Source organism: Manduca sexta, chromosome 23 (assembly GCF_014839805.1).
Source record: "Manduca sexta isolate Smith_Timp_Sample1 chromosome 23, JHU_Msex_v1.0, whole genome shotgun sequence".
NCBI classification, from domain to species: Eukaryota; Metazoa; Arthropoda; class Insecta; order Lepidoptera; family Sphingidae; genus Manduca; species Manduca sexta.
The window spans coordinates 12,608,894-12,629,990 of NC_051137.1; the positions used below are offsets into that span (position 1 = coordinate 12,608,894).

Sequence of the window (21,097 nt, forward strand, 5' to 3'; positions counted from 1 at the left end):
TCAGTTAGATACAAGTGTATATAATACAAATTATTATATAATTAGATATCGTAGTGCAGCGGGTATTGATTCAACTGGAAAGGAAGAGGCCAAGTTTCGATTCCAGCGCCGATAGGCGCTTTTAATATACTGCAATACTTGTTTTAGGTTCATATATTGTATCGTGGTTCTATGTCATTGATACAAGTCTTGTTTTTTAACGTTACTACTACAAATGTGAAGATTTGCATTATTTGTTAGATACTGGAGATGTTAGGTAGTCTGTGAATGTCTTAATCTAGTGTTTCTAGAAATATGTCCTTGTATGTGGTGTTTAAACCCTAGACTAAGGTTTTTTAGAGACCAAAATTTAGTAATATAGCTATATATTACTAAATTTTGGTCTCTTAATTATGCAATACGGCTTAAACGCAACGCATCGTCGCGTCGCTGCAGCGCTCGTAATATTTTTATAGGATGCAGTGCGTCGCGCGCGATACCTAAAGCACGCGCCTGTACCTGCAACGGTTACAGCAACGGTTCGCACATCGCGCGTTTGAGTAGCATCGAAACGCGTTTGCGGTGCGTTTGCCAATCAAGACACTAACATATTATAGCCCTGTACTATAGTTAGAGCATTTCTAGCAATATTCAATTTTATCGCATGCGATCAACTAAGAGCGATACGTAAGTACCGAGTTACTGGGGAATATCTGCATAAAATTATTATTGGCCGTTAATTATAATTTTTATCTGTTTTCCTGGAGATTATTTTATTGCAAACTAGTTATATTATTTTCCAAAATGGCCACTAAGTGAATGTATTGTTGTTGGTGAACTTATTAAATATCTCAAAATGGCACTTTGGACCAGCTTGGCTAAGATTTGTTGCACACGGCCGACTGTCATATAGTTAAGAAATAAAACAAATTCATCATGTTTTTTTGATCAATTTTGTATTTTTAGTAACAACTAATCAATATTTTAATTATAAATAGATACTGCTAATGTACAACCAATATGTAATAATAGTGTCAACTCCCCCCTCCCCCCCGCCTTCACAATACGGCCCCTGGACGATATATTTATATATTTAAAAGTACATAAAATACAACAATAAGATTTGAGATGCAGACGGTATCAACAGATTTCATTTGTAAAGTTAATCCTATATTAACAAATTTAAAAAGCTACATTCACATAAATAACTTAAAAATATCGTATAAAGGTATATTTACATGCGTAAAAATGATTTTGAAATGGCAATTTGATGGGGCTAAAAACATTTAAAACTCGCAAAATGTCAGTAGTAAAAAGGATTTTTCTGTTTTCAAAGGTAAAATGGCACCGATTACAACCAGAATTCATAGTTTGATTTTAATGTTAGTTTAAAATACTGTTATCACATTCATTAACATGCTAAAATTGTAAACAATTCCATATCCAGCGGATATTACACACTACAAAAATAAAAAAAAAACTTCAGTCTTTTAAATCCGACGCGGTATCAGTTCTTATTACTGGGACTTTGTCACTGAGTTTTAGTATCAGTTAATTGTGTTTTAATTAGTGACAATAAAAGTTCAAGATACCTGTTTTCGAAAACACCGATTGTTCTAACATCGGACTTTTCTCTAAAACTAAATTACTTTACTTTAAAAACTTGTCATTTTTAAAGTAAAATAATATAAATTAACTTAATGTAGTTTTAATAAATATTCGCTTAAACACATATCGAGTTAGTAGGCTCGCTGCACGTAATACATATTTAGGCTCAGTATTAAGCTAATTCTTACGAGCTACCTATGCTTATATCACATATGAAATATCATTTATCTTGATATAATTTTACCATTAATAAAGCTTTCCCATTAACTGGCAAACTGTCGAATTTGGAATGTCAAAATTGTGTCACATTTTGTCGGACAATAGTGCCAAAGAACATCAGTCAAGCGATTCGTCTGTAATTTTGAGCGAGGGATTGAAGAACAGTTTTGCGACAGTTTAGAAATGTTTTGGAATTTCCAGTCACCAAGTCAACAGTTTGCGACACGTTCTGTCTAACAATATATAAATGCGTTGAAACAACGATAGCTGCTCGCAACAGGCAGTACATAACATGCACTTAACAACTAAGATCAGTTGGAGGATGAGCCATAACAAGTGTCAGACAGACTTGCGTGCGTCCTTATCGCTCAATATCGGACGCAACACGCATACAATATTATACGTATAATACTGATTATTTAATTCGTTTAATATTTAATTAAAATTCTCGAGAGCGTTTATCTCGTAATGTGGGACACTTTTACGATGGCGCTACTGGCTTACTGATAAGGGCCAAACGCAACCTCCGCGCCTGAACACCCAAGAAGACACTTTATGCAAATGCCATTAAGCCACAAATTCCATTAAACGGCTTAATTATTATATGAAATTATAATTACAAGATAATTTTGCTGTTGATTCTCAAAACAGTTATGCGACCACGCACTCGACGCGCTGCGGCATAAAATAGAAAGTATTTATAAAACTCAAATGATTATGGCCGCCGCTGTAGATTGCGAATAAATTCTTCGAAAACAATATTAACTTTGGAATGATATTAAGAAATATCATTTAAAGTCTTGAAATTTCATAGGAGCGTCTCCTCGGAGCATTCAGGCCGCCGTTCACAGGCCCAAGTGTACTATAAATAAATTACGAAGCTGACTCCGAGTGGAAACAAATAAGCCCAATTTCTTTATAAAACGGCGATGACAGCGCGACATAAATAAATCGACGATAAACTGGTCTCATTAATTTCCAAACGACAGTGTCCACAAAAAAAATAACTTTACTAGATCACATGTTCGCACTTAATAGCCAAATAAATTAACCGAACGAGTAGCTTACTTTAATTTCACGCCGGATCAATTATCGCGTAGAAAAGAAGAAATAAACAGTGATACAGAACTATTTACATACGTCAACATGATATACGATTTCGACGACTCCGATAGATGAAAAAGTGAAGTGATTATATACACGGTCCGTTATCTGGGAGTACAAAACAGGTCCACTCTCGAGTCTGAGTCACAGTCACAACCGTCCAGCACTAAAATGTCTCTCATCGATCACAACATTGGCGTCCGGTGGCCTATAAACACGTGTGCACCACTTTTTCCGTGCGGCAATATTTACATTTAACTTCGCAACACCAATGGAATGTACAGTTGCATCGCTCCACCACGAACATGGTCTCTGTCCGGTAGCCGCGGCCGCAGCACATTAGGTCGCACCCGTCCACGCCGATGCTGGTGTCGTTGCACGCGCGCCCGTGCGTGCCGGGAATGCCCAGCCGCGGGTTCTTCTCGCAGAAGCCCGGCGACGGCTCCAGGTATACGAGGTCTTTGGACCCGGGAGACTTGTGGTCCGGGTTGTGCGGCTGAAGCTTTAACTTGTACCGTTCTCTCCGCGGCGCCCTGTGTGGCGCGGCGTCGTTCCTTTGCGTGGGCGCCTCCAAGTCGGTGTTGGACACCATGACGCGTGACGCGCCGTCGAAGCGATCCTTCAACGCGTCGCCCACAGAGCGGAAGCTCGGAAGCCTCATCCAACAGGTCTTCACCGTGCACGAGCCAGACATGCCATGGCACTTGCACTCTTGCCTCATCTCCGTTTGCACGTGCTGTTGACAAAAACACACAATAAACATCTAATATTCATATACATTTGATTGCAGACGCGGGTCTATAATGATGTCCAAATATCTCTAAATTCCTTCGATAAGCGTCGATACGGTGTGATCGATGATCTTTTAAGCGCACCCCATCGATCGTATCTCACGATCGAGCAAATTGTTACAAATCGTGAAGAGGTGGGCCGGTCGTCACCGCGCGTGGACCCATCATAAATCATATTCCACGGACATTCATCATTCTTAGAAGGTAGATAAATGACGCGAGGATAGGAGACAGTAAATATTTTCCTACGAGCGAGCGCGGGCGCAGACGCGGCGCATGCGCTTCGTAGAACGTCGCCGCACGTATTTATTCATGCACATGTAGATAGACGGTCTCGCTGCACGGTCTAGTGTCCAAATATGTGTTAAACAATCGGTGGAATGTCGTGAATATTCATCAGGTGGACACCCAGTGCGTCCGTCGTGACAAGAATTAAGCGTTCGGGTTAATGACGCGACCGGGTGGTTCGAGGCGCCCGACGTCCCTTATTGATGAATTTAGGGAAGGAGCAGACGGTGGGTATGCAAATGTACGTGTAAGGTGGGGAGGGGAGATGCGCGAGCGCAACGAATGAGTGCGTGTAGCGCAGACGCCGCGCGATGGGCCGATCCGTCCGGCGCATAATAATTAATATCACACTCGGGCGACATGTCAAGTGGCCGACGATCGATCGTCACCCGTAATGGTAATGTAAACATGGCACGATGACAATGGCCGTCATTGGGCGATAAGTGATCGTGCGATGGCGGACAACGGGCTGATTGGAGGAGGCATTCGGGCACGTGTGGGGACTAGGGACTGGACACTCACCGCTCTGCCAGCCTCGTTGTTGTGCAAGTTCATCTTCTCTCTAGGTGACTTGCCACGCTCGCCGGTGTCGACGAACTCCCTGCTGAACCTGAAGCCGAAGCCGATGTTGTCGCTGCAGCCGCCCCATTTCCAGACGCGTACGTTGGCGGCAGCGGCGGCGCGGGTGCGGTGCGGCACACGGTCGATGTGCGAGTAGTCGCAGGTGCACGACTCGATCGAGCCCTCTGCGCACGCGCGCGCCACCGCGTGCGTCACCCCCGCGCTCGTTATCGCGTAGATAAACGCCGTTTCACGACAACCTGCGCGACAATTCATCATGTTTTATTGATTAGCTGTTGCTCGCTGTTAATCCACCTTATGAATCTTTCATACCAACATAAATATTGGAAAAGAGCAGGACGGCTTAGTTGCCCTCCCATACATTCTTAAAACAAATTAAAATTATTGACAGATTTTAGGTATATCGATTTACAATGGGACCGTGATATAACTCAATTGTAAAAACTATTATTCAATTGGTTATGACGTTTGGCAGGTATAAATATTTTCCTCTGGCATGTTTGGTATCCGTATAATTAATTCATCCCAACAACAGAGGGGTCAATATTTTAATCAAATTTTATTATTGCTCCGGGTACAAGGGATAAAAAATCTCGAACGTTTTAAATATTTTAGGTATTATAATTTAGACACGCAAAACATTTGGGCTCATCAGCGAACTGCAATCGGAGGGATCGAATTGGTTTTGATTGCATTTTTCGACGCTGCATCAAGACCAACAATATTATACCCGAAATTCCTCCAATACAAAAACATTACTTATCTTCTAATGAGCCTATCTGGATACATTCTTTGTTTTAAACGTCTTTTAAAATATACCCGTTGCCCGTAAAAACTAAAAGTATGAGCTCTAATTTTAAAATAAGGTATAATCAACGACCTACGTTCAAATCATATTTTTTTATTTCTGCACCATATAATCTCGACCGCATATACGAAAATGAACCTTTAAAACTCGCATTGTAATAAAGAATATTGTTCATCTGTTATACAAATATGACGTAAAGTGAAATATAGGCTGTATAAATGACGTTATTGCGCACAATCACTGGTAAATCTAAAAGCTTCACGCAATAATCGACCTTAATCGTAGCTCGATTATTATAAGTAAAAATAAACGATTGAAAATACAAAATACACTGTTAGAGCACATATTACAGATCGACTATCCATCAAACATTGCACAGATATTTCACACGGGCAAATAAATAAATCCATACACGCATCCCGTACCGCACACTATAAATAATTAATGGTCCGGCATTAGAATCAAACACACATAAAATACAATTAAAGGAGAGAGAGTATATCTCAGAGATTAAAAATAAAAGATATGCCCCTTACCTACCAGATCGATTATAAATTTGATCATTACAAGTGGTACAGCGCGCATCGAATTCTCTCTCTTAATATCGATTTAATAGCCGTTGTACTTTAACGACTAATATCGAGTCTTTGTCTACGCAGGATCGATCTTGCGACGAGACGATATTATTAACGGATAAAAGCCGATACACAATAATGAATTCAAGCGGGACGCGATTAAATTTACATTCGTTTAAAAAAATCTCATAAACTTTCTTAACTGTCGTTAGCGGACGTATCTATAATGCGCGAGCGTAGACATTGTAATTTTACGGTACAACCCGTCTATTGTTCTTGAGGTCAAGGCTGGCCACTACATTATGTGCATCAGTTCGGTCGCGTTTCGAATTAAAAATAAAGCGGGCAATTAAAGTGAGTCTAACACAAGTGTAATGACGTGTCACCTCTGGGGCTAATACCATTCATTTAGTAATATACGGCGGCTCGCGCGCGCCTTTGGTGGGCTTCCGGCCACCTCGCCGGGCCCGCTATAAAATCGAATCTGAAAAAACGAACGGACCCCGCCATGGATGTAAAAATAATAAGGAACGCGTATTTGTTGTTATTTATAATAATAATATGTGGAACAGGCCCGGCGGGGACCGGCGCGGGGCCTGCGCCAGCTTTATTAAGGGCTCAATAAGCAAATGAAATCATTTTTTTATTGAGTTGTCATCGTGCACCGATATAAATTACGGTGCGCACACACTGCCGCGGCCTCGCTCTCCGATTCGCTTTTTGTGCTTCCCTTTGGGATGTTATACAAAAGTATTTTATTCAGCAATTACTTGAGACGTTCGACTGGGAATTTTAATGTCAATTTTGCCATCATTCAATGCTTGGACGAAATTAATTCAGTGTAGGTACGTTTATAATGATCGAATAGCGTATCGTGTATTTATCTTTGGTAATGACTTGTAAATGCTATCTGTTCTGAATGACAATTAATATGGCGCACGTAAATAAATAATAGTCAGTTGGATGCGCTGTTTTGTATCGATTTATAATGTGTGATATGACTGCTTATTTCATTCGATGCAAACGTAAATTAAAAGTTGCTTTGTAGGCTAATCTTTAAAAAAAAAACTAAACTGGATAAAAATAGATTCGTATTCCGCACAAGAAAAAATGATTGGTAGTTTTAATTTCACCAGTACCGTTTGAGATCTTTTTCAGACTAACCATCGTAAAGGCGCTGAAGTTTAAATAATGTTTTTAATAAGCTTAATGTTCGTGTTCCGAGCCGCTCATGGACATCTCCTTTAGTTGGAGGTCGGGCGACGGGGTGCCGGCTGCCGCGACCAGGCGGCCAGGTGGCACCGCACCAGCTCCGACCACGTGCTGCGCCGCGACTCATAACCCGTAGATAACTGTCGTCACATCCACCGCGCAGATGTGAATGAGTGCCCGCTGTGATTCCGACATGGCTACTTTTACTATATCTCGTCAATGATCTAACGGTACGCTGTCGCCGTGTCTATTCAATACATAAACAACTGGAAATTATTTTTAATTGGTCTGTGAGAATTTTAAGGCTCGTCGGATGATTCACGAGCGGGCCTAACCCGTTCCACTCCGTACAGTAGTCGTTCTTTGTCTCGATTTTAATATCAAAAATATTTGCGTAACTACATATAAATCGGTTCAATATTTCACCGGTGGTGCCGGCCATCGATTCCTCGGCCAACAAAGCCGATTGTCGCGTTATGCGAATAAATTGCGACGTAGAAAAATTATGACAGATGGAAAGAGGCTTCGCGTCCGAGAGGGCGCATTAGTCACGGCATTAAATAAAATGTAAATTCCCACCACGGGTCTAATTAAGCCCGAACAACGCTAATCCGACGCGCGTCGAACGCCCAGACCACCGCGCGGCGTGCGCGGCCGCGGCGAGCGTCGCCTCGCCTAATACAAAAACCGATTAGTTTCCCACTCGCACCGAATACCGACACAACAGAGCGCATGCCATAAAATATACATAATTAAGGCACGCTATTATTTTATTGAAGCAATTTTGCCCCATCAAATGGCAGTCAAATAAGAACAAACATGAGTAATGTGGATCTATAAAAGTAAATTATTATTATAACTGATAATAAAGTGCCGTCCGTGGATTATCTGTGCAGATAATAAATGGTCCCGCAGTGGGTTTACAACGCGAGCACCGAGCGATAATTCCATCCAGACGGATTGGCAGTTAAGGCGAGGCGTTGAGAATTTATAAAAGTCCAAACGTCGTAAATCCGCCGAGGCAGCAGTGGCATCGGAGAGGCGCGGTGTGGCGGCCGCGACCCCGGCCAGGCGCTCTGGTAAAATAAAACTTAATCACTGTTGACATTTGACGAACACCTGGCCTGCACTGCGTAGTGTGCACGCCGCTCGGCGCACGTCGCTCGCCGCTCGGCCCTCGCTGCACTCCGGGGACGGAACGTCTGACACCGCCATTAAATAATTCAAAATTAATGCACTAATTAAATACGTTGCCGCCCGCGCCCGCGTCCGCATTGAGTCATCACGCCACGTTTCCAAAAGATTAATATTAAGATTGACTTATGAGATTTTCGCGCGTCGCACCTCTCGTGCCTTATTTATGACGACTTGCATTATTCAAATTTGATGAGACGTAATTACTCAAAACATCCATAAATCACTTGTTTTATAATGCGCTGTTTGGCCGGTTTAGAAATCGCGTCGGCTCGGCTTTATCGTAATACGATGAAGTCATTGACGTCTCGTTACTTCTATCTAAACACGTCTTTTACGAGAATATAATGAGGTTTTATCTACTCAAAGACGAATCGCTTCTATTATAAAGGTGGAAATATTTATCTGCCGTTAATGAAATAAAAACTGGCCCTCGCTTTACAAATTGACAAATAAAATAAAAGACCATTTAGACATAAAAGTACAACGGCACCGGGCAATAAAATGCAATAATTCATTTTCGTTATGCCATGTATGGGTGATAATTTCACATTGAGCCCTCGGCGGGAGCAGCCGGGCGACAATTCGAAATTACGTCGGTCGTATATCACTCATTGTGAGTGGCACAAAGCTCTCGACGCTACCAGCGGCTACCAGCCACCGCTGCGACACCCATTCACGCTATGAACGGATCCATTTGTTTTCAAACTTGACAAAAAACACCGAAAATAATTTCGTTTCGAATGAGCTGTCCAATGTCCATCGATAATAAAAACGATCGGTCCTACCGAAATCCGTACATAAATACAACGCGGGGCTGACGGCCGCTGAGGTTTTATCGTCTCATATCAGTTTCACAAAACGCGCATTACCTCAAAAAACAATTCAAACGCCACAAAAACCCAAAACGCTTATCTAATTGAGCTTTAAATATTTCATCAAGGGCATTTTATATCGGCTTTATTTTTGGTGTCGATCGTTTTATACGTTTTATCCACCCACGGCGTAGGAATTCGGGGGCGCTCACGGTACGCACCAAAACAGGAGATATATTGAAAAAGGCCGGATTTTATCGGCCGAGTTACCTGCTATTAGGAGTCGTGTTAGGTGTAAACGCGGCTTCCGTGGACCTCGCACCGGTACATCGTGCAGCGGAATCGCTAAACTACGCCGCAGGGGGCGCGCAGCGGGACCACCGGCCATATATTTTTCTATTCTCGCATCGACAATGACGCGACGAATATAGGTCTAGCATTGTTCCGTTGTCATCATTTGTGTTAATACGATCCTTGAGGTTTACGCCACAATGAGATGAAGCCGTCCCGCTGACGTGTCAATGGTGTGTCAACGTGTAAATTAGTTGTTATTCGTGTCCCATCTAGGGGGCCTTTGTGCCTTGCGCTCCTCATAATCACGACGACACTTTTCTATTTTGAGATGTTTAGGTGCTTTATGATTTAACGATTTTTGGAAGCGACATTAGCGAGTGTTGTGCGGTAGTCGGACTCCCGTGGATTGCAGCCCGTTTTTATGCGTTTCTCCAATGGACGTAATTGCAATGTATTAAAAGTTTATCGTGTATATTTGCGGCGCAGGCTGTAATATGCCCGCCGCGTGATTCGCCCGCCATGCCTGCCCTTAATAAAGTAATATGCTCTAAATGCACACGCATATAACATAAATTTTGTAATCCCTTTACTCTTTTTATCATGTGAAATTATTACGATGGTGGTCCGGTGCCTCCCTGTGCTATATCTGGCTTTTAATTTAGAAAAATGGTACTGGACATTTATAGTTTGTTCGCTCGAATGAAAGATCAATATTTATTTTTGCTCTAGGCGTTCAGGTATGGGTTTTATTGGTTCAATATTTCACGTGAGTGGTTAATACATTTGGTTGTATTAAGATTGTTAATCGAAACACAATGAGTATAAAGTTAAGAAATAGATTTGTGCTTTAGGCGTATTTCTATTTGGGCAGTTAACGTTATTACCATCGTAAATATGTTGTCTAATAACTTGTGTTTGTGTCGCGCAATCCGAGTATGCGCCTGAGGCTTGCGACGACCTCTACTTTTTGTTCACGACACAAATAATGTTATGTAAACACAATAAATTGCAATTTGTTACAAATTTATTAAAATATTTATTATTTATTTTGTTATAAATTAAACCTTATTTGATAAGTTAATATGAAAAATATTTTAATAGGTAGTGACAGAATAAAATATACATTTAACAGAACGTCTTTCGTTATAAATATTAAATAGTTCTGTAATTATGGATAGTTATAATTAATACCTCCAAACGGAATACGTTGTATGATCAATATATTAAACATATTATTTGTTATATTAATAATTTGACAACAAGCCCTTATAATAAAGGATACAATTTGTTACCTTTTTCCTCGTTCATGCGTTAACTTTAAATTTTTTAGTCTCTACTTCCTTGATCGAACATGTATATTAAAATACTTATTTTTACTATATGCCTATATATACTTCACTTACTTTGTGCATGTTTTGAATGAAGGAAACGCTCACGGTCCGTTCGGCCTCTAGCGCCCTTATTTACGCAAGGCACATTTACTGTCGGAGAGCGAAGGCAAACTAATAGAAACATCTTACCGAAAGGTCGCTTGCACAATTCATTAACATTGAAAACGTGGGGTCAATAACCGGAGCTCTGGCACTCGCCACCGACGCACGGAATCCCGATATAATGCCGAATTCGAAATGAGATCGAATTAGTCTGAGATACGGGAGCGAATGCTCTTAGTATTGCCGATAACCTCCTAATGTAGCGCGCTGAACTTCGATCTGCTGTAAAGCTTTTTTTATTTATTACACTCACTTTTATCCGCATCAGTTTGATCAATGCAATGTTTATTTTTTATCACAAAACAACTTGTTATTAAGAAAAAAAGCGAGCATAATGAAAACGAAAGAATTGAATCACAAAACTGCCTTTTTTGCTATTATGTCGTGTAATTCTTGTTTTGCAGAACAGATGTTCGCGAACTCATAATAAGGCGTATCGCGTACAAAGCATCGAAATCGGACACCGGAGATAGGGCAGCTCTGATTCGTGAGACAAAATAACATTTTACCGTCCACAAACCGGTATGTCAGGTCATTTTAGACCTTATTGTTAATGTTATTGACGACGCTCTTTCATTATTCGTATGTAAATTGAAATGCAATAATGCGCTTTAAAAACATTTTAATTTAAACGTACACCTTTGTAAAGTTCTTATTTTATTTTACAGATGTATACTAATTACGTGGACACTAAAATAAACAACTGGCAAATACAAAGAGTAAATTTTAGTTTTATGTAAAATAAGTCGGAAGGGTCATATTGTATATTATCCTATTGAATTTAGTTGCTTGACTAGTGATGCCGGGCTAATGGCCATCTATTTGCCGATATCCATCTATAGATAACCATCTACATTCAATCAATTCGACTAAATGGATTCGAAGCTTGCAAAATTCTGTATCGATGTTTACTAAATGCAAAAATGCGTTCGCATTTTACATTTTTATGCAGTGAATGGTATCAATCGATGCGGAATTAATATCGGATTAAGATCTTAATCAGTGCCAAATAAAGCAGGATTTTGTCGAATACAGAAACAATATAGAGCAGATATATTAACATTTCGTTCAAAAAGGGCAGCGGGTTCTCGAATTAGTTTATTTTTTGAAAAAGGAATACATTTAGAATAAAAAGAAAAAACCGAATCATCGACAAACGGGATCTCAAACGTCACTCGGTCGCATGTAATTGATCCAGGATGTTTTATCTTGATGAGCCCTTTTATACGTGCCCCCGACGCGCTACCCTCCCGTTGAATACAGATAAAATCTTTTAAAAAGGGTTGCCAAGTAAAGATATCACTTAATTTGTAGCCTCTCTTTGTAACTGGAATTAGAGATTTATACAAAACACATCTCTTTGTCCGGTGTAGCTTTTTGCAGGGTTAAACAGTACGCTCGGAGATACATCCGATTTTTTAAAGATTAGATTTTTTAATGTCTCAATGCTCTGTAATCTGTATCCTTAGTATTTTTGAACAGCATTTAGGGCTTATCCTCTTAACCGTTTTTTACCTTTTGTTCGCTTTGTTCGGAGATATCAAAATTGAGACAAATGAATGACGCGTGTGCCTAAAATCGTCTCGGCGTTTATCTTTAAGTTTTATATACAATGCAAACGTGATTTGAGTATTAGGTTGACAAACCACATTTAAATTAATCTAATGAATCGGACACTTACCTCTGTCAACGATTTTGCCGAATAAGTTCTTTCCTCGTAAGAAGTTTCTTGTCGAACAGTTCCATCTTCTAAATTTGAACTGGTGCTGGCACTCGGCCACTGCCATGCTGGCGCCCTTGGCAACCGCTGACAGGACGCCAGGGTTGTCTCTGGCTAGCCGTCTTTGTTTCCGCCTGAGCGTGGCGTGGACCGCGGGATCCATGTATAGAACTCCCGGCGATATCGGCGATAAGTTATTTGGTTCTCCCGCTTTGGCTATGCCCCTGTAAAAAAAAGAAAATATTAGGAATTGCAAATAGATATGATAAAAAATAGTTTGTCCGGACACGATAAGGCCGATTTTTGTCACTGTCGCTGGAGACAATGTCTGCTAAAGGGTTCCGGAGGGTAAAAAAGAATAAACACAACCCAAACGCCACTTAAGGCAATGGGTGCAACTCGAAATGAAATGCTCATTTGAAAAGGTAAAGACAACAAACAATTGACGACCGAACTGTCAATCCGCAGACGTTTAGATAAATATTTGCGTCGCGCATTAATCCTTAAGGGCCGAGCGGGCAAACACTGGCTGAGAGCGATCGAGATCACGGCGTGTTGACTCTGCCGCGGCTCACTATTCGGCCTATAATAAAAAAACGACCGCGCGCACTCTCGCGCCGCGGCCTGCGCCCTCAGTTTGGAACGCTGGAAATCGTATTACTTTTCTATTTGCCTTTCTTTGTAGTCGAGTGTTACGTAAATATGAACGTGTTCGTCGGAAATTCTCATTTCCTTCGAGAAGTCATGGAGACGATGTGACTGTTTAAAATGCGGGCTTAAAACAACGTGAGGCCAAATTTCAAATCGTGATGGCCTTAATGCAAACCGTCTCGTATATGGACACAAATGTAGATAGGCAATTTTATTAATTATAGTTTGACTAATTATAGAGATTACGTCACCTGAGCGTAGGTGGACAGCCGACAGTGTATTTCTCGAGCGATTATCGATCGTTTATAAATACATTAGCACCTATATTACCTTATTCTATATTCGGCGACACAACAGTGGCAACTAACAACACGTCACGACGCGACATTATCATCCTTTATACATATTATACACATTGAAACTTTTTATGGGCCGATATCAAGTTTTTATATTTTTCTGCCATACCTGTGTGGCCATGTTATGTTTGAACATCCAATGGAATATAATATTAGATAAACGACACCATTTATCATTATTGCACATTATATTTCAAGTTTTTTTTTTTATATATATTGACTCGTTATTCGGACTATTTGTGAGAGGAAGTAATTTTTTCATCCGAGAGTCCACTAATAGAAGTCACCGCCTATTAATTCGACGTTCGAAATTTCACACCCATCGTGATAGATTTATTGATATTGACGTGTGGATGTGCAAACAAATTGTATAGGTGATAAATTAATTTTCAATTTAACTTGAATAACATAAAAATTTACGAAATGATCAGAACCTGTTGGCGGGTGCCATAAATTCTGGGCGCGTCATATTGACACCTACGATTGCTTTGAAACAAAAAGCAAGGATGTCCATATTTGCCTGTCCATAATATAAGGTCCTTCGCACTTGTCACGTTGGTAGAAAACCAAATAATGGTACAAGACGCGAGGTCCTCGGGAAAAAATCCTGAATAGCTTTCACGAGCAAACGTGATGTTTGGACAGCGATAAAGCCTGTGTGAATGTGTCAAAATAACAAATATTGTCTTTGCCCGACTTGTGTCTTGTTTGGGTAATTAAGCATCATTACTGTGGCATTACGATGAGAGTCAAGCGCATTTTTATTTCATCCTTTATGGTGGCGGATGAGTTCAGGCTCTTCGATTATGAAAAATCCAAATGAAAACCACTAGAATTTACTAAATAAAATTGAACGTATTTTTCTCTTATCTCTGTTAATTTATCCGTACCAAGCCGCTAAAATCTTGTATCAGCATCAAATCTACTTCCTTCAATACGACATCGCAACACTTGTAATAAAGGTATTCATTTTGCCCACGAGCTCTGCATACAAATAAGTACTTTATTATTTAATTTGTTGACTTCTTACAAGGCGTCAAAATATCAAAGGTCTAGATCCAGGCGACGAAGCACCGCATCCCAGTCACTGTTGTGAGCACTGAGGGACCTCCGCATTCTGGTTAGTTTTATCTCTTGGATCGTGAGGCCGGCACGCGATTTCGGCCGTAATGTAATATGGCTACGAATGATGAATACGAATGAAGTAAGGTGTGGCGATTTCTTTTGTGCTTGAGGCGATATGTGTGGATTTTATGGTTCGATTGTCCTACATAAAGTATTTCTGGGCCCGTGGGCTTAGTGAATCAGTGTCCGGGTCTAGGCGGTTAATGTGACGCGTTTTTACATAAAACATTGTGTAATACGTGGAGGTGTTATGTATTGGAAGGTTAAGAGCCTCTTATCTCCCTTGATTATAATTAATGTTATTAAACTGTGTTTAATTAATCACTGTTTTATAGTAAAAATTCTGATTTAAACACTGGTTAAATGTCGATTAGCTTTATGTTTGACAGAGTATCAGAATATTGTGAATTTGATTTCTATTTCTTAGTATTGCATGCGCTCCTTATCTGAATCAATTTGTTTTGATTTATTATATTAATGCAGATGTTAATTTACTTTGATAATCATTTATAAGCAATAGTAATTTAAACAAACTACTATGTCAGTAGTGGACTTGTAGGTATCATTAGAATAACTATCAAATACTTTAAAATTGAATTTTTTTTATGACATACCGACGCCTTTAGGTTGGATATTGCACGAAATCAAATAGGGATCGATTATATCTGCTCTATGCATTGTTAGGGGTTAATTATAAAGTTGTGTAAGAACTTCGAGATTACAAATACTTGATAGTGTATACAAGTCTTGACAAATAATATACCTATTTAAAAACATAAGTGCAGTAACAAAAGTATCATATTAATAGTGAATGACAAAAACTTGTTTCTTCCGGCAGCTGACTGTAGATAAGTGGAATGCTTTATTTAATATAATATTAACTATATTAAAATTATACGTATTATGTTTCCAAAGTAACTATGATGCCTTGGTCGCGATGCAGGGTTTCAGTGGAAACGTATCATGACGGTTGGAATATACAGATTGGAGGATGATGAACGTGTTATCACGTTTATTAAGGTTACGATTAGCAAGAAAACATGCAAACGACTTTCGTAAGCAATTTTCATCAAACAATCACGGCGAACTAACTTCTGCAAATTTTGAAGCTTGTGAGACTATTCGCCCGTTGCATAGAGTATAGAGTATGTATATAGTGTATTTAGTTCGTCTTAACGCGTCTGGAAGTTTCTGCGCAATATATTGCTGCAAGAACTTGCTTGTCTAAACTTTATATAATCCGCATGCGCAGATATAAGTCTTGACAACATTCGGGTCCGGTACGAATGTGTAGAGTTATTGTTTTGTCAGTATAATAAGTTTGTAGTGTAGTGTGTAAGACAGTGAATTTTCTATGTGTTTTAATTTATGTTTCATTCAATTAGAATGTATTTCAATACATTTATCCAAAATCTTTGTATGATGTACATTAATTAAAGTTATAATAAAATAGGTAGCATGATAAATTATATTTAGCCTTGAATGTTTTTTAATTCATTATTATTCAATATTAATACGTAAAGAAAAAACTTTGTACCCCTTTTTAAGCACATTGCGCGCACAGAGGAGTATAAAATTTGGCATTATTAAAGTTCATAGAAAAGGAGTGTAGAAAAATATTTATTTTTATAATAATATTAAATTTGAAGGTCGAATTTCGACTAACGGACGATCGCTATTAATTTTAATATTATTTAACGGTTGAACGATTTTGATATCAATTAAAAGCTTAGTATTATAGATTTCATTAGTACAAATTAATCTTATATTGGAGAATGAATGCGTAACTTTCATAAAACAAATGCTTTGAAAAACACAAGAGGATATATTAAATTCTTTTACAGTCGAATGTTTTTAAAATTACAAACCAGGGTGTCGTTACTGCCATAAAAAGTATAATTATTATTAAAAAATAATTGTAATCATTATGATTTTTGTTAATAACAAAATAATAATTAAATGTAACCCACTGACACGTTTATATTAAGTTTTACAACAGAAATATTGTAGAAAGTTGATGTTTTCGTACAAAGAATTCACGCGGCCGTCGGCTCTCGGAAAAGATTGTATCACGATTTGATTACTGTTTTATAAGAGTTTTAATATTCTGTAAAACGTAATGGGCATTAACTTAAAAGATTAATTTTTCTGAAAGTTATTTATGCATAAAATCTTTTGTTAATCTCATAAGTTCATTGCATAAAAAAAACAATTTAAAAATATGTCGTGGTATTTTTATTTTACCTCAATTAAAAATAATTTTAAAGTGTTATGTAAAGATTATTAAGCGATACTTATTTTCTATTAATTAAATTGATATATAATTAAAAAAAACTCAAAAATTAAACTGTATCAATTGCCGTCGGCGGCTTCGAACGTAAATTTTTAAAAAAACATTTCTAACGAAAACAACAAGTTTACTAAAAATAAATTATCCCCTTTTTTTCAAATAAACGTAGAAAGCAATTTATATCAAAGAAATTGATTTCTTAACTTGTTTAAAACGCATATCATTCAGCATTTCTAACACATTTTTTATCTGAAATTAATTTTATTAATTATACAAACAAGTTAAATATATTAAATATTTGTATAATGCAATCGCACGCGCCACTGTATGTTTGCTTTGATAACACTTGTTTGATAGCGCGATATAACTTATAGAAATGACAGAACAGCTATAAAGGCGGTTTCACTGGCAATATACAAGTATTCCAGCATTAATTAATAGATTAAACTGATTTAAGATTTTACATTATAAGATCTACATTTGTGATAGATTTAAAACGATATGTTAACTTGGTCTTATTGATAATTTAAATATGAATTGATTTTCTTTAACAAGATATAAATTTACTGTAACCTTGTTTCATTGCTATTAATAAATTATCCTATCTTAGTGGTTATATAATTGAAATGCTAAATTATAGTGATGCATATTGTATTTCTCTTATATTCTTCTTGAATATAATAGATGTTTTTAAGTGTTTATAATAAATATCGTCTTAACTGTCCACTGTTATTATAATTGTTGACCAGTTTACTTATATTTAATAGCTAGGGTTATACATAAATAATCATCATGATCATCAGACTAAATTACACTAAATTATTATTTAGTCTGATGATCATGATTATTTAATCTATGTATTGGCGTTATGACAAACTATTCCAAGAAATAAAAACATACGTTTAATAAGCATTATTTTCGACAATGTTGTCTAGTTAATAATGTCTTAGCCTGAAATAAATTGATACAGTATTTCATAGTTAAATTGACTCGGGGAAGTCCCTACTATAAATAGCGTTTACGTCCATATGTAATTATTGTTACATTTATAGATAAGTTCCTAAAATGTATGCAAGAATATAAATTATTAAGTTTTGTTAGTTTATATTTTTTTTTATAGTAAGCAAAGCTCCTCAACTTCCAAAATCTATCAAACACCACGAACCGTTTATGACTAATATTTATCATATTTCCGGAAGACACCCGAGTACATAATACAAATTACATTCCCTTCAAGTACATTCTCTGCATAACGAGCCCGATGTTAATAAACAGCGTAAATTTCGAAAACGACTGTGTTATCATGATCTTAATTAAAAATTTACGATCCGGCACACGAATGAAATTCTTCGCGCATCAATGTTCACAATTTGCCCAAAATTAATGTTTTGATACATAGCTAATTAGTGTTGTATTTATGCATTTGATGCGAGTTTAAAACGTGCCGTGTGAGTTATTAACTGATATTCCAACTGTTTTATTTGTTTTACATTTATAATGTACATTTTGAGTTATTTTATTGGGAACAGTTTCGATGACTGAGTTGGTTTTAATTTTCATTAAATATGGGATGTTTATGTGGCGATAAACGTCTGAATAATTTTGGATTAAGTTATATGAATTTATCCTACGACTACATTAGCACTCGCACATGAATGCATGAACTTATTTAGTAAAAAATATATTTTAATAATCGTTATAAATTAGCAATTTCTATAACTATATTCAATTTCGTATATTTAAAAAAATATATATTTACAGTGGATAATAAGTCATACTACGGAAACTACCGATTCTATTAGAATAAAAACTCTATAGAAAAATAATAAGGCAGGTCGCATACCAGAAGCGATAATGCGTACAAATACAGAGTTGATGCTCCCGTCAGTCAGAGAGACGAGTGCGTGCCAGCTTCCACTTACGAATGATAACAATGCTTGATACTTGTTACGCGGTAAAATGTTTGGTTAAAAATAGTTTTATTGCATGAAACTGGTAATCAATCATTCATATATGAATGGTTCTAGTTCAAACTATGATCTTTAATTGTTATGATAAAGACAGAATTATTTACCTGTTTGCGTTTCCTTTTTGTTTATTATATTTAGATTTTTATAACTAAAGATTGTTTGGATAACAACTATGAACACAAAATTAAACTGATTATAAAAGTTTTAGTACTTTTAGATGCGCGATCAAAATAAGGTTTCGACACATCCGAAATTCATTATCTCACGGCCAACTATATTACAACACCTTGATGTATTACAGTTTATTGAGACTTCAACACCGGCTGAAGGATTCAAGACAGACATCGGCCATAAAACTGGTACAATTTTTAGTGTTTTTTCATAGATCGAAGGAATCATCACAACTATTTGTTTTTATTACCGAAGTAGTAAATGTCGTGCATTAACTAAGAGATTTATTCGCGCACACTTAACAATAGCGGTACACATTTTTATTTAATTTTTAGCAAGATATACTGTTTGTATAGTCTAGTTTTAAAACAGATGGTTATTAAATTTTTATAGACGTGTACCTTCATATTTGCTCGTCCTTGGACAGACTTATGGTTAATATTTAAGCCACCTATTGCAGTTACTAAAAATATTATCAAGTTTCAGTACTATGTACATAACATTTACATAGTAAACGCTATAAATCATAACTAAAGCCATCAATAGTTGTAATTACTCTTGAGAACGTACATTTTTAATTCGGTTCGAGCATTAAATTTTAGTGCGCCATTATCAATCTCACACGGGTACGTTTAATGATCCGCAAATCACGATATGTGGGAACAATTTTACCATCTGTCAGTACAAGTAACATTGTATGTTATTGCGGAAGAGACGTGCGCGCTCAGCTTTATTTGAAGTAAACAATGGATTGACGGTGTGCGGTCGCTTAAATTGTTTGCGATGTGCGAATTATAATAGGTTTGTTATTTTAGGTGTATTCATATTGGTGATTTACTTTCAAAAGTTATTGGACATTAATTACTGTTCGTCTTGTCCAGGTCGATGCTCAGATGCAATTATTATTGTATTAGCAAGTCATGTTAAACGTAAAATCTCTAATAACGAAGAAGTAAGGCAATTTTAAACCAATTGGGGTGTATTAATGATTTTTTCAAGCAAAAAAATGTGAGAGTATTATTGATCAAATAGGCATTATACGACGATATACGATTATCATATAAGTATGGAATATTTGAATTATGATTTTGTATAAGAAAATGTTACAGTTTTAATCTCTGATTAATTCTTGTAAAATTGCTTCAGTCGCAATAAGCGATGCAATGACGATCTGTACATTATGACATACAATATATTTTAGGTAATTTTTTACGAGAATTACCACCTGTAACATTGCAATTGGATCAATTCTATACGTGAACGAGTGTCAGCGAGATTCTATCACTGATAGTTAACAATATCCAAATGTTATAAGCGAGCGACCTGCACCATTTCACTCGTAACGTAAGCAAAACACGCATCACACGAATATAGACGTAAAACCCTAAAATTTGAGAACCAACAAAAATAAAAAATTGTCACCAAAACAAAAATTTGAAACACAACTCACCACCACATACTGCCCCGTCCCCTCCGAGGCTTGCTGGCAGCTTCGCACCTTAAACACAGAACAGTGATCACTAACAGCCACAGACAGTTCATTCTGCGATGGGCGGAGCGCTTGGTTCACATGAGCGCGATCGTTCGAGGCACGGTAACGTCTGACAGAGCGGCGCGCGACCGAGGCGGGGTCGTTGGTGGGAGGCCTTACCTGCAACCACCGCCTGATTCGTCTCGCACTTTTTTTAAGTTCGCCTCATTACGTTAGGTAATGCAATTGTTATGAATATGTTTTTGGAATGTGTTTGATTTTGAATTGTATTTGTTTTAGGCCATCTGTTGCGTGAACAAGGTGTGATAGCTCAGCAATGTTTAATATCATAAGGCAGATATCTTCGCGTAAACATGCCGT

The 21,097-nt window shown here is 37.6% G+C and overlaps 1 protein-coding gene across 1 annotated transcript; it reads right to left on the reverse strand.

The window, feature by feature from the left end:
• Positions 1-915: 915 nt before the first annotated feature.
• Positions 916-20,845, reverse strand: LOC115456297 (protein Wnt-1). Its single transcript, XM_030185309.2, has 4 exons — positions 20,696-20,845; positions 12,644-12,906; positions 4,512-4,810; positions 916-3,646 (listed from the first exon to the last, which is right to left on the reverse strand). The coding sequence occupies exons 1-4, from the start codon at positions 20,785-20,787 to the stop codon at positions 3,119-3,121; spliced, it is 1,182 nt and encodes a 393-aa protein (XP_030041169.1). The 5' UTR covers positions 20,788-20,845; the 3' UTR covers positions 916-3,118.
• Between the last annotated feature and the right edge of the window lie 252 nt (positions 20,846-21,097).

Excerpts from the sequence above, each read along its gene's own strand:
- LOC115456297 (XM_030185309.2), bottom strand. The coding sequence starts at position 20,787 with ATGAACTGTCTGTGGCTGTTAGTGATCACTGTTCTGTGTTTAAGGTGC. Across the intron at positions 4,811-12,643 it reads CGGCAAAATCGTTGACAGAG|GTTGTCGTGAAACGGCGTTT; the intron begins GTAAGTGTCCGA and ends ATTGTCGCGCAG. Across the intron at positions 3,647-4,511 it reads ACAACGAGGCTGGCAGAGCG|CACGTGCAAACGGAGATGAG; the intron begins GTGAGTGTCCAG and ends TTTTGTCAACAG.